Source organism: Siphateles boraxobius, unplaced genomic scaffold, assembly GCF_051911475.1.
Source record: "Siphateles boraxobius isolate OS27281-9 unplaced genomic scaffold, OSU_SipBor_1 13, whole genome shotgun sequence".
In the NCBI taxonomy this organism is placed as follows: domain Eukaryota; kingdom Metazoa; phylum Chordata; class Actinopteri; order Cypriniformes; family Leuciscidae; genus Siphateles; species Siphateles boraxobius.
In genome coordinates this window covers 17,710,512-17,725,713 of record NW_027508733.1, presented here as the reverse complement: position 1 = coordinate 17,725,713, position 15,202 = coordinate 17,710,512, and the positions used below count along the sequence as shown (strand labels likewise).

Below are 15,202 nucleotides of genomic sequence, written 5' to 3'. Positions count from 1 at the left end.
GTTAGGACACCATTAGGTCACTGGATGGAGTTTTTCGGTTCCTTGCCACTGTTGCCTTTGGCTTGCTCAGTTGGGGATATTCAAATTAATTAACCAATCATACCATTGATCAGCTCTACCAAACTTGGATGTCTTTTTTCCAGTAATAAACAAACATTAAGTTGTTTTGATTGATACTGTGAAGCAGCTTTGATACAATCTGTATTGTGAAAAGCGCTATATAAATATATTTGACTTGACTTGACTTGACTTGTATAGCAGTATATATTTACTGTCTTCTGAAAATAACTCAACATACAGCCATTATTGTCAAAATAGATGGCAACAAAAGTGAGTACACCCTAAGTGATAACAACAGTACGTCGTTTAACCATGCAAAGCCACATAACCTATTCATCATGTTCATGTTTTTGTTTGCTCAACAGGACCATACAAATTTGTGTATTTTGTATTAGATCAGGTAAAATTTGTGCTTTGAATACAATTCTCTCATACTGACCACTGGATGTTCAACATGGCACATCATGGCAAATAACTCTCTAAGGATTTGAGCATTAGGATTGTTGCTCTCCACAAAGATGGCCTAGGCTATAAGAAGATTGGTAACACCCTGAAACTGAGTTACAGTACAGGACAGGGTAATATAGAGGTTTTCCAAGACGAGTTCCACTGGGAACAGGCATCGCAAGGGTCAATCAAAGAAGTTGAGTCCTCGTGCTGTGCGTCAGGTGCAGAAGCTGGCTTCAAAAAACAGACGCATGAGTGCTGACAGCATTGCATTAGAGGTCGCAGAAGCAGAAGGTCAGCTTGTTAGTGCTCAGACTATACGCCACACACTGCAACAAGTCGTTTTGCATGGCCGTCGTCCCAGAAGGAAGCCTCTTGAAAGCAACCTGTCCACGAGCATGAATTACTGGAACCATGTCCTGTGGCCTGATGAGACTAAGATAAACTTGTTTGGCTCAGATGGTGTCCAGCATGTGTGGCGATGCCCTGGTGAGGAGTACCAATAACATTGTGTCTTGCCTACAGTCAAGCATGGTGGTGGTAGCATCATGGTCTGGGGCTGCATGAGTGCTGCTGGTACTGGGGAGCTGAGCTTCATTGAGGGAAACATGGATACCAACATGTACTGTGACAATCTGAAGCAGAGCATGATCCCCTCCCTTCAGAAACTGTGTCGAACGGCATGATAACGACCCCAAACACACCATCAAGATGACAACTGCCTTGCTGAGGGAGCTGAAGGTGAAGGAGTGGTCAAGTATGTCTCCAGACCTGATACCCTATTGAGCAGCTGTGGGGCGTCCTCAAGCAGAAGGTGGAGAAGCACTGTGTGTCTAACATCCAGCAGCTCCATGATTTCATTATGGAGGGGTGGAAGAGGATCCCAGCAACAACCTGTGCAGCTCTGGAGAACTCCATGCCTAGGAGGATTAAGGCAGTGCTAGATAAAAATGGTGCTCACACAAAATATTGACACTTTGGGCACAGTTTTCAAGTGTTCACTTAGGGTGTACTCACTTTTGTTGCCAGCTATTTTGACAATAATGGCTGTGCGTTGAGTTACTTTCAGATGACAGTAAATATATACTGCTACACAAGCAACACATTGACTAGCTGTGATGGGTGTCTGAGGCTGGGATTGAAGTCTGGTCTTCAAGTCAACTGAACTGCTTCTTTACCACTGAGCTATTGTGGATGACTAGAGTCAGGGGGAGTCATTACAAGCTGGAGCTTTAAACTAGTCTAAAATCTATCCAAGTTTCATTTCTATAGTATTGTCCCTTGAGAAGATATACTAAAATGTTTGCTGAAATGTGAAGGCTGTACTCACTTTTGTGAGATACTGTATGTAAACGTACAAAAATATCTGTATCCTCCTCTTAAAATGTGTATTTTTGGCCTGTCAGAAGTCTTGACCTTTTTGACTGTGCCTTAAAATTAAAATCTTACAAAATAGCAGTATTTTGAGTCAGTCTGTTGAACTGAAATTCAATTTATTGTACTAAAAATATTTTATTTAATTAATTGTCATATGTATTATAATATTCATTGTCATATTTGTATAGTAGAGTATATAGTACTATTAATATATTATATATTTACGTCATTAATTAATTTATTGTTCATATACTGAATCATGTATATAAAAATGCAGTTTATATGTATAATATTAATATACAATTTGATATATAATTATATATAATATATTGTATAATATATTTAATATCTTATCATTAATACTATTCATTAACTATATTATTATTATATGCTATTTTTGGACCATTTAATTTTTAATATGTATTTGTTTATTAGTAGAAAACCACAAAATCACTGTAATTTGTGCATTTACTGGTATTCTAATTTATTTTTCTCTAAACCACAAATAAAAAAATATTTTTTATAAACCTTTCACTGAGTTAAACATAGTTTCATTCACGCCACCATCTCTCATAAGAGCATTATCTCACACATCGGTAGAGTTCTGCTGTGGACGCATGCCATTTAGATCCAGGAAGTCAAACACACACACACAATGCATGTGTCTCAAGTAAGAATAATGCATCCCTCGGGCTGGACTTATACCTCCCCCTGTGATTTATCCTGCGTTTATCATTAAAACGTGTTTTCATGCTTGTCACAACCAAAATCAATAGAACAAATGATACCATAAAAATGAATAAAATAAAGGAACACCAGAGTGAAAAATTTATTTATTGTGGTAAAAGTGGTCAATTTTGAAAAAAAATTTTTTTTTATAAATCTAATGATATGAAGATTTGTGTAGTCAATGCATTATAAATTTCACCAGCTGTGATTAGTTTTTGATTCTCTTTTCACAGGTGCTCTGCAAACTGGTCAGGAACACAGTGCGAAAGACCCGCAACCAAGACCAACCGCTCAGAAAACGTCAGCGGGAGTGAGTTTCGCAAACACATGCACGTTTTCTAAAAAAAACTTCATTGCAATCACAGTTGATTCCTATGGAGTTTGGTGTGAATACATGTTGCTAAGCTAACAGCATAAAAGTACAAGTAAATTGTCACACATTGGGCGAAATGTTATGTTTTCAATTAAACTTTTTCACCAATTGTTTACATTATTTAGTGTATTTATAGTCAACACTTTCCTAGTCTTCCATCTTGAAGCCTAATAACACGTTAGTCAGTCAGGAGAGAAAACGCAACTGCTCTGCCCTTCTGTCCGAGTTTGTAGTGATGACCTTTCTTCTAGTCGTCAGACGTCCGTCAGGCGGTTCCAGACATTCATTTTATTTCTGCAGAGAAAATCTGACATTTGAGGACATATCTCAGCGTGACATTTTAAATCCTGTGCATGTCTAGCCATGTTAGCTAAGAGCATTAGCATCATCGCAGAACAACTCACTCATGAAGTATTTTATGGATGTGTTCGTGATAAATGAAAGAGGAATTTAATTTTTATTTTAATGTTTATACATGTGAAATCAGAAAACTAATTTAACACACACACACACACACACACACACACACACACACACATATATATATATTTTATGTGCATTTGCATTCATAGTACTCCCTTTTTATGTATTTATGTAAACACTGTACATGTAAACACTTTAAATGTAATTCATTTTTTGTTCTGTTTGTTATTTTTTCCAGGAAGTATTGCCATAATAGTGCCTCTAGTTCTTCTTGTATGCATCATCACTTCTGTTACAGTGGGACTCCTTATTTGCAAAAGATGTCGAAGGTAAATATATAAACAGATCTGTTATTTGCTGTATTAGATGTCTAATCAGAATATTAAACATGATGTATTGATATTGCTGTATCAAATCTCATAAACCAGCAGTGATTAAGTGTTAAGCTGGTGTGTTGAATGATTGCTACAAACATAATAATTCTAAAATACATTACCCTTCACAGAGGTAAGCAGGTTCAGCGGCAGCCCATGGTGAACGGTGGCTTGAACGTGGAGATCGGAAATCCATCCTATAACATGTACGAAGTTGAACACGACAATCACGTAGACGTCGGAAGCTTTCTTCACCCCAGCTTCACCCTTGACCCTCATAAGGTACTAAACAAGAAGGAATTGTAAGTGCTTGGCATCGCTTGCTGGACTTAACTGACGTACGTGGTTTGATTGTAAGCGTAATTTGATACGTTATTTCTATATTGTTGCAAATAGTCTGTTTTTTTGGGGGGGGGGATTGGGGGGTTAGCCAATACACTTGCTTGCTGGCAATTGTCAATATCTGTGGGATGACAGTGATTTCTCATGAATTTCAGTGTAAACTATTTGTATAACAATTCTTAAATTCATTTGCAGTGAGTTCAGATTGGCAGTATACAGGTCCTTCTCAAAAAATTAGCATATTGTGATAAAGCTCATTATTTTCCATAATGTAATGATAAAAATTAGACTTTCATATATTTTAGATTCATTGCACCCCAACTGAAATATTTCAGGTCTTTTATTGTTTTAATACTGATGATTTTTGCATACAGCTCATGAAAACTCAAAATTCCTATCTCAAAAAATTAGCATATTTCATCCGACCAATAAAAGAAGTGTTTTTAATACAAAAAAAAAGTCAACCTTCAAATAATTATGTTCAGTTATGCACTCAATACTTGATCGGGAATCCTTTTGCAGAAATGACTGCTTCAATGCGGCGTGGCATGGAGGCAATCAGCCTGTGGCACTGCTGAGGTGTTATGGAGGCCCAGGATGCTTCGATAGCGGCCTTAAGCTCATCCAGAGTGTTGGGTCTTGCGTCTCTCAACTTTCTCTTCACAATATCCCACAGATTCTCTAAGGGGTTCAGGTCACGAGAGTTGGCAGGCCAATTGAGCACAGTAATACCATGGTCAGTAAACCATTTACCAGTGGTTTTGGCACCGTGAGCAGGTGCCAGGTCGTGCTGAAAAATGAAATCCGATGGAAGCATGAAGTGCTCCGAAATCTCCTGATAGCTAGCTGCATTGACCCTGCCCTTGATAAAACACAGTGGACCAACACCAGCAGCTGACATGGCACCACAGACCATCACTGACTGTGGGTACTTGACACTGGACTTCAGGCATTTTGGCATTTCCTTCTCCCCAGTCTTCCTCCAGACTCTGGCACCTTGATTTCCGAATGACGTGCAAAATTTGCTTTCATCCGAAAAAAGTACTTTGGACCACTGAGCAACAGTCCAGTGCTGCTTCTCTGTAGCCCAGGTCAGGCGCTTCTGCCGCTGTTTCTGGTTCAAAAGTGGCTTGACCTGGGGAATGCGGCACCTGTAGCCCATTTCCTGCACACGCCTGTGCACGGTGGCTCTGGATGTTTCTACTCCAGACTCAATCCACTGCTTCCGCAGGTCCCCCAAGGTCTGGAATCGGTCCTTCTCCACAATCTTCCTCAGGGTCCCGTCACCTCTTCTCGTTGTGCAGCGTTTTTTGCCACACTTTTTCCTTCCCACAGACTTCCCACTGAGGTGCCTTGATACAGCACTCTGGGAACAGCCTATTTGTTCAGAAATTTCTTTCTGTGTCTTACCCTCTTGCTTGAGGGTGTCAAGGATGGCCTTCTGGACAGCAGTCAGGTCGGCAGTCTTACCCATGATTGTGGTTTTGTATGCCAAAATCATCAGTATTAAAACAATAAAAGACCTGAAATATTTCAGTTGGTGTGCAATGAATCTAAAATATATGAAAGTAAAATTTTTATCTTTAAATTATGGAAAATAATAAACTTTTTCACAATATGCTAATTTTTTGAGAAGGACCTGTACATCGGAATAGTTCTACGAACAATTTTTCCATGAATTTGTTCTGCTCGTGTTTCATAAATGAGGCCCATTAAAAACAAAAGACCAGCTAACACGTATACCAATGTGACTAAACCAAAGTAGAGTTGAGAAAATTTTGAGAGAAAAAAAAACAATCAAAACGGAGACCAATGTCACCAATGCCAATAACCCCAGCCCTAAACCCAACCGCTACTGGGGCATAAGCAAATCCTACGAAAACATACAAATGATATTGTACGAATGTAGCGATTCTTAGCTCAAATAAAGGGAATAACTGATCATGGATATGATCAGGAATCGCCTACAAATTATAATTTTCCCTTAACAGGAATATTTTGCCAACGTATCTGTATGGACAATTCACTACAACGGATTATAATCAATTATCCATACAGGGAGGCAAAATTAGATCAATTTTTATATCAATACTCAATCACAACGTGTTATAATTAAATATTAACGTATCAATATTCTAGAATAGATCAATTCTCAGGATAACTCTTTATGTAATTAATTTGTTAGCAACTAATCTGTTTGCCTGGCAAACGGACAGGAGTTATCCTTCTTATAGATTTTCAAGAAAAGACTGTTTCTCTGTCCATGAAAAACAGCTTTCTCGTTCTATAAAAGAAAATACTATTTAAAGTATCAACAATTGTAAAGCGTGTAGCTTTGATCGAACATTAAAGGGACTTTGTAATATGAGCACGAGACAGAGTCAATAAATGAGTATACATGGATTTAATAAAGGAAAGACTTCGTATATCGGTGACTAAGATTACATGGAATAAAATGTATATACAGAAAATAAAACAACAAACAATGAAAGAGAAGGAGAATCAGAGAGAGAGTGATAGAAAGAGGAAGATGAGAGATATCACGGAAGGGTCACAGAATAGCAAAATTACCTGGACAGTTAATCTCTGAGAGCCAACAAGAATCAAATCGTCCTATAAAAGGGGGTAAACAAGAATCAAATCGTCCTATAAAAGGGGGTAAACAAATCTTAATGCTTTAAAAACTCAATAACGAATACTTGCACATATAGCTCTTTTGTGTTGTCAAGAAGGCGTGTGTGTGGCTGTCCTTTGGAGCTGCGCGCATCCTCTCGGTTCTTCGGAGCTGCGCGCCGTCACAGGAAGTTCAAATGTCCATTGAAAGTAAAGTTTGCCAGATAATTCAGGCTAAGTTCATTTCACTCGTCAGTGGAAATGAACAAAGGAGAATCCACAAAGGGAAAACAATAACTTAAAGAAACAAACAAACAAAAGAAAACGAAGACGAAGAGAAGACCCAGTCAAAGGAAACACTAAGGACACATAACTGGAGTTCTGTTCTCTTAAGGAAACTCAGTCCACACCTCTTTGGAGTGAACTGGCCAATAATCATTCAGCAAACCTTGAGCTGGAAAGTTCCTTTGTCTTTTCAGGACGGCCTAATTTGCATGTTTTATGGCAGTGACAGAAACGTGGTCCGTCTCACTCCAGAGATGGTAAAGCATAGTCAAATACATTTCATCACAATCTACTATATAGATTCAGCTAAGGCAAACCGAGATGTTAACATCGATACTAAGATAGATGTGTTTGGCACATACAACAACAGAGATTTATTCCTATAGCTTGAATATAGGCGTTTAGAGTTCAACTAACGCAACTAGAAAGTCATAACTAGGCTATTCTGAGTTTAATGTAAAAGTGTCTATTCTGAGTTTAATGTAAAAGTGTGTGTGTGTGTGTGTGTGTGTGTGTGTGTGTGTGTGTGTGTGTGTGTGTGTGTGTGTGTGTGTGTGTGTGTGTGTGTGTGTGTGTGTGTGTGTGTGTGTGTGTGTGTGTGTGTGTGTGTGTGTGTGTGTGTGTGTGTGTGTGTGTGTGTGTGGGTGAAGGGAGCTTGCTCTTCGGCCACCTGGCATTCCTTTCTCCACAGAAAGGAGGTGTTAAGGAGATACCGATCTCTTTGAGGCTCGGGCGAGTTCTATTTTATTGGTGTTTGGGTAAACACTCTCATGCCGTAAAGGTGTCCGTAAATACTTTTAACGCAGACTCTGTGGTGACAGGCCTGAGTTACGGATAAGAGTCAAAGGGGTTAAAAGCATTTTCACATGTATAATTGAATGAGTCATCCTGACATAGTCCAGATACGCTACACCAATTAGCCACCAATTAGCCAAAACGTAAAACAGTTCCGAATTGCAATTGGGTTGAAATGTCGGATTCTGTGTTCGAAAATGTGCTGAAACATTCAAGGTGGTGTAAAAAGTTCTATAGGTTTATGTCTCCTTGCTCAATCTAAACTCTAAACTTCTTTGGTTTTGCTTGGTTTAGAAAAGATCAGAATATTTTCTTTGTTCTCTTTAATTTAGCCAAAATCCCACTAGGACATTTGGTCTTGTTTCTTCACCTCAAATCAATGTAGTGCACAAAAACAAAAAAGTTTTCTAACCGGAGTAGCAATTTTCGCTTAAAACTCTTGCTTTATATATCATTTAGGCTGCATTCCCCAAATTTATTATTTTAATCTATAAGTTTGTTAATGTGTACAGTGTTTTGGTGAATTCCATTTTAATTGGGTGTTGTTTTTCAGGGCTGGTGTGTGAAGTCAAGCGACCAACGTAATTTGCCCCCTGCCCGCCCTTTGACTGCCCACACTTTACCTATCCAGAACATTCCAAAGGAGCTCATTCCAGGACAGGTGGACTCCCATTATCATTTAAAACTACATTAAATGAAGAGTTTTAGGGTGTGTTCACACTTGGCAGGTTTGGTTGGATTAAAACAAATAGGTGTGATTGCTCTGTTTGAATAAGTGTGAACGCTGCCATTCGAACTCTGATGAACACCAAACAAGCGGACCGAGACCCCTGAAAAGATGGGTCTTTGTCAACTTCCAAATGAATGCTGGTGAGGTTCAAATTAAATATGAACGCAACACGGACTAAAAACATCTAAACGAACCAAAAACAGGACATGATGTCACAAGATGCAACCTTAAAAGGATAGAAAGCTCAAGCATAATTGTTTTTAGTCATGATGTTTCCCATCACAGTTCGATACAGGCGTCAGTAACGGCATCTCCTCGCTGCAGATCTTAGTTTGTGTGTGTTTTTTTTTGACTCCATAACACATTTTATAAGCTCTTCATGAGTTGTCAGCTGATGAAAATCATCATATGTACACATTATTTTCCAAAAGAACCAAGACAACTGAACTTTAAGTGTGAACACACCCTTAGTTTATTTAGTAAATATAAACCAAACTAAAACATTGTGTATTCACAGGCCATGAACTATTCAAACCCCATCTACTCAAAGATGTATCACGACGGACAGCACTGTCGAAAGCCAGTCATCCACCTCGACATGAGACGCGAATTACTCCCAAAGAGACTGGACACGACGATTCGGGAAACGGCGGCGTAGCCTAGCTTTTCCTGCTTTGTTTTTATATAGATCTGTATAAAATGTATAAAACAGAACTTTTTATGTCCAGTCAGGTTAAATCATTTCACGTTGTGTCCCACATATATGTGCCAACTTTTTTTTTTCGGTTGCAAGCAAAATGTCTTTTTATAAATGACAAATGCAGTGTTTTTCTTTGCTTTGTGACTTTGTAAATGCACTACACAAATACGAAAAAATGAAACGAAACAGCTGCTCAATCTCAAAAGGCTTTATACACATTTAAAGAGAATTTTATATAGGTTTATTTACATACTATGTATATGTTTTCCTGTTGGTGGTACGATCACCAATGCCTAGATATTCCCAAGTTGCCTCTTACATTTAGCAGTATTAGAAAAAAAGAGACACCTATTTAATAAATGCATCATATGCTCATCACAGATTTTATTTTTGATATTTCTCATTGATGTTTCTCTTTAAGTTGACCAGATGCTTCAAATATGCAGTCAAAGCCGACAGTGAAACCAACCCACGATGGTTTATTTGCAACTGTACTAGAACTTGAAAACATGTTATATTTCATTTGCATACTGCAAAACATATCTTTCAGCATTTACAAGGACTAAAAAAATGATTTTATGTCACTCACCTTCACTCACTGGTTGTGAAACGACATGCGTGGGACTCTTGTAATGCCATGTTTGATGAAAAAAACACATTCTCTGTGCAAATGTACACAACTATAGGAGGAGAAAAAAAGTTTTATAATTTTATAGTTGATTTGTACGTCCGGTTTGCTTGTATTTTCTGGAAATGTATTAAATGTAGACCTTTTATACAAAACGATGTACGCAGTATAGTGGTCCGTCTTCACTTTGAGATGCAACTGGAGTGTTTTTTAATAATGAAATTAAATAGCTTGATATTGCACTGCGCAATCGTACAGGTTGCTATTGTATAAAGGGGAATGAATTGGAATACATATAGATACACCTAATGTGATTTTGGACAAAGAACTATTAAATAAATGGTTTTTATTGCCATTTTAAATGTGTTTTAGTTGTGATTGAAATGTGCACTGTTGCATAACTTAGGCTATTTGGAAATTTAACATGGCTTATTTGTGTTGCGTGTAGAATTATTAGATGTTATATTCCTTGTTTAACCGGTTTGCTCCAGTATAATTTACATTTCAGGAAAAGCGGATGCATTTTCCATAGAACAGAAGGTAAGAGGTGTGGAAACCATCATAAAAGTAATCGGATTTACATTGGAAGATGTCGCTACCAGAACAATATTAGTGAACAATCTGGAAAAAACGCTAAGAAAAACTCCTGGATTTGGCACTTTCCCATTTACCGTGATATTAATCGGATTGGAATTCTTAATGGATTGGGAATTTTCGTGCCCATGTACCCTGGGTCTTAATGTGACAGTGATCAGCTTCGTCTTTCTTGGACCTTCTCTTCTGGCTCTGACTGTCATGATGTTCATACGAAGGCCTTGCAGACGTAAATCGAAGAATTTCGCAGAGCTTTTTTTATTTTGTCTGATTCCACCTTCATTGTGGATCTTTCTGTTGTTGTTTGAGGGGAAATATGTCGCTTGTGGCATGGTACACTGGGAAGGAGATTATGTGCTGAATGAAGAACTCCAGATTAAATGGTGTAAACCCGCTGGAGTAAACGCAACAGACCTGCTAGAACTGACCGGAAAACTCATTTTCTACTCAAGGGTGAGTGTACTATGCAGTTTTTAATCGTTTTATTAAGCTAAGCCTTTGATATATTTATCAACACATCATTAAAACACGATGATGTTGTATTAATCATGACATATCATGGACCGATGTTACTTGGCAAATGTAATGTTAAACATTCTCAAGGCTGTATACATTGATCTTACACATTAACTAAACCACTTAAAATCACTGTAAGTCTTTAGATACATTTGCAGTTTCTGAATGAAATACCAGCACATACAAAAGACTGTTAATGTAACTTTTGTAATTTAATTAAATTTGTAATTTTAAATACAAGAAAGAAGACCCATCACTGTTCAGAATGCAAATGATCATGATGACCAACATTCTAATGTTTTAATGTAAATGTATTAGAAGAAAACGTCTCGGTTACGTATGTAACCCTCGTTCCCTGAGTAGGGAACGGAGACGTTACGTCGGATGACGACGAATGGGGTTTCGCTTAGAACACCTATCGACTTCGAGTATTACAAAACGAGCCAATGGCAAGGAAATGCCATGGGTCTGCGGAATTTGCATGGCGTAACTCCGCCCCACCTCGTGGGTATAAAAGGAGGACGCCGGCAACAGGCAGATATGTTTCTTCGCTGAGGAGCCAAGACTGAGCTCAGGCGATCCCCGCGGTACAGCGGAAAGTGGCAGGCAGACGTAACGTCTCCGTTCCCTACTCAGGGAACGAGGGTTACATACGTAACCGAGACGTTCCCTTTCGTTGTCACTCCGAGTTACGTCGGATGACGACGAATGGGGTTACCAGTCTAATCACGCCACCTTCTCAGCTGTCTTCCAGTGCCCTGCGTAAATCTGAGATCCCTGTCGTGAGACTGGCACGGACGAAGGACTCCTATTTAGCACAGGAATACCAAGGTACACTGGGGAGCATATCCCATGTTCAGGGGAAATATGCAATTACTGCCAACCCAGAGGGGGGGACTTAGAGAATACACATGTGACCCGAAGGAGACATGGAGAACACTGGGGTGTCCAGCCGCAGGTGGAATATTTCAACCCCAGGGGTGGCAAGGTGGCTTGCCAAGGGAAAGACACATGCTCGGGAGGCTTACAGTGGAATACACATGTGGGGGTCGCTCAGGGGAGGGACCATGCACACGGGAGGCACCTAGCCGACACACAGGCAATAGACACTGGCGCCAACGTCAGGAGTGCTGGAGGAACTCAGGGCTTTTCGGGGAAGCTCACCTGAGGAGAATATCGCACGTATCCAGTGCGTGGAGTGGAATGGCGAGCAAGCGAAGACACCTGAGCGGGTCCAGTACTAGCTGGTTGAAGCGAGTACATGAGAGGACACTGGCTCCACTCGGAGATTGTAGAATCTGCCGAATGTGTTAGGTGTCGCCCAGCCTGCAGCTCTGCAGATGTCTGTTAGCGAGGCGCCATGCGCTAGAGCCCAAGAGGATGCCACACTCCGGGTGGAGTGGGCAGTCACACCAAGGGGGCACGGTCGACCTTGCTGCTGGTATGCCAAGGCAATGGCGTCCACTATCCAGTGAGACAACCTTTGCTTGGAGAGAGCCTTTCCCTTCAGCTTCCCACCATAACAGACAAAGAGCTGGTCTGAGGTCCTGAAACACTGCGTCCTGTCTACATAGGCGCGGAGGGCGCGTACTGGACAGAGCAGTGCCAAGGCTGGGTCTGCCTCCTCCGGGGGCAGCGCTTGCAGGTTCACCACCTGGTCCCGGAAGGGAGTGGTAGGAACCTTGGGCACATATCCAGGCCGGGGTCTCAGGATCACGTGAGAGTAAGCCGGCCCAAATTCCAGGCACGCTTCGTCAACGGAGAATGCATGCAAGTCCCCCACCCTCTTGATGGAGGCCAATGCAACCAGGAGCGCTGTCTTCATAGACAGGAACTTAAGCTCCACTGATTGCAAAGGCTCAAAGGGAGCACTCCGCAGGGCAGTTAGAACCACTGAGAGGTCCCAAGAGGGAACGAGAGGAGGGCGAGGAGGATTCAGTCTCCTCGCTCCTCTCAGGAACCTGATGATCAGGTCGTACCTTCCAACAGACTTACCTTCGACTGGGTCATGGTGTGCGGCAATAGCGGCAACATAGACTTTCAGGGTGGAGGGAGGCAGCCTTCGCTCCAGCCTATCTTGAAGGAAGGAAAGCACGACACTAATCGAACATCTCCGGGGGTCTTCTCGGTGAGAAGAGCACCAGTTGACGAAGAGGTTCCACTTCAACGCGTAGACGTGTCTCGTGGACGACGCTCTAGCGGAAGTGATGGTAGCCGCCACCGTAGGTGGAAGGGTACTCAAACCTGCTTCGTCCCATCCAGGAGCCACACGTGGAGGTTCCAAAGATCGGGACGAGGGTGCCATAGGGTGCCCCGTCCCTGAGAAAGGAGGTCCTTCGTCAGGGGAATCGGCCAAGGAGGTACTGTCGCGAGGAGTACTAGTTCGGAGAACCAGGTCCGGGCGGGCCAGTATGGCGCGACCAGAATGACCTGCTCCTCGTCCTCCCTGACCTAGCGCAAGGTCTGCGCAAGAAGGCTCACTGGGGGAAACGCATACTTGCGGCCCTGCGGCCAGCTGTGCGCCAGAGCATCCGTGCCGAGCGTGCCCTCGGTCAGGGAATAAGACTGGGCGCAATGGGTCGAGTCGTGGGAGGCAAACAGATCTATCTGTGCGTCCCCGAACTGGTCCCAAATCAGCTGGACCGACTGGGGATGGAGTCGCCATTCTCCAGGGAGTGGCTGAAGCCGTGAGAGCTCGTAGGCTGCACAGTTCAGGGCTCCGGTGGAAATAAATGGCATGAAGCGACCTCAGATGCTTCTGACTCCATATGGTGAGGTGGCGAGCGAGTTGCGACAAACGGCGGGAGCGTAGACCACCTTGATGGTTGATGTACGCTACAGTGGCGGTATTGTCTGAGCGGACTAGTACGTGTTGGTTCTTGAGCACGGCCCGGAAGCGGTGCAAAGCAAGACGTACGGCCAGCAACTCGAGGCAATTGACATGCCAGAGGCGACGGGGTCCTGTCCAGGAGCCCGCGGCAGCACGTCCATTGCACATGGCACCCCAGCCCGTGGAGGAGGCATCTGTCGTTACAACAACATGCCGCGAAGCTCGTTCCAGGGGCACTCCGGCCCGTAGAAAACTGAGGTTCGACCACGGGGTGAAGGTCTGACGGCAGGTCGGAGTAACTGTTACTCGGAGGGTGCCGTGTTGCCATGCCCACCTCGGGACTTGGTCGCGAAGCCAAAGCTGAAGCGGTCTCATATGAAGCAATCCGAGCGGCGTTGCCGCGGCTGCAGAAGCCATATGCCCAGGAGCCTCTGAAAAAGTTTCAGTGGAACCGCACTCTTGCCCTCGAACTGTCTCAGGCAAGTCAGCAGTGACTGCGCACGCGCTAGCTCGTAAGCTGCGCGGACATGGCGACCGAGTCGATATCCATACCGAGAAAAGAGATCCTCTGGGCAAAGTTTGGATCTTCTCCCAGTTGACCCGAAGGCCCAGACGAGCTAGGTGCCGAAGCACTAGGTCCCTGTGTTCGCAACCTGAACTCGAGAGTGAGCTATGATCAGCCAGTCGTCGATATAACTCAGGATGCGAACCCCGTGTTCCCGAAGGGGAACAAGGGCAGCCTCGACGACCTTCGTGAAGATGCGAGGAGACAGGGCTAGCCCGAAAGGGAAAACCGCGTACTGGATGCCTGCCCCTGAAAGAAAACCGAAGGAACGGTCTGTGTCAAGGAGAATAGAGACATGAAGTAGGCGTCCTTCAGGTCGATCGCTGCAAACCAATCCTAGGCCGTATGCATTCGAAAACGCGTTTGAGCATCTTGAACGGCATCCTGTGAAGGGAGCGGTTCAGCACGCGCAAGTCCAGGATTGGCCGTAACCCACCGGTTTTATTGGGGACAATGAAGTAGGGGCTGAGAAGCCGGCTGACCTCATCTCGGCTGGAGGGACAGTCTCGATTGCGCCCTTCGCCAGCAGGGTGGCAATCTCTGCTCTCCTGATGGGGGCATAGCCACCGACAAAAGTGGAGCGGACTCCCCAAGTGGGGAGGAGACCGTGCGAACTGAATCGCATAGCCGAGCCTGATGGTCCGCGCGACCCAGCGGGACAGACGGGGAAGCTCTAACCAGGCTCCCAGGAACTGAACCAGCGGGATCATGCGACCACAGGCGTCCCCCCGGAGGGGCAGCGAAGCGGAGTAACTGGCCCAGACGTGGACGGCATAGCGGCCCGATGTGGGGGCACAGTTAGCAACCGCGCCCTGGCAGAG

The 15,202-nt window shown here is 43.0% G+C and overlaps 1 protein-coding gene across 2 annotated transcripts in view; it reads left to right on the top strand.

Moving 5' to 3' along the window:
* Positions 1–10,238, top strand: part of lrp1ba (low density lipoprotein receptor-related protein 1Ba) — a 274,722-nt gene extending 264,484 nt beyond the window's left edge. The window contains exons 87-91 of one of the 2 annotated variants that reach the window (XM_077226234.1): positions 2,847–2,923; positions 3,648–3,738; positions 3,915–4,065; positions 8,372–8,479; positions 9,066–10,238. In XM_077226234.1, the coding sequence (XP_077082349.1) occupies positions 2,847–2,923; positions 3,648–3,738; positions 3,915–4,065; positions 8,372–8,479; positions 9,066–9,206 (568 nt within the window). In that variant the 3' untranslated portion in view covers positions 9,207–10,238. The remainder of the gene's footprint in view (positions 1–2,846; positions 2,924–3,647; positions 3,739–3,914; positions 4,066–8,371; positions 8,480–9,065) is intronic. The other variant, XM_077226236.1, reaches the window with a different exon arrangement.
* Positions 10,239–15,202: the final 4,964 nt, after the last annotated feature.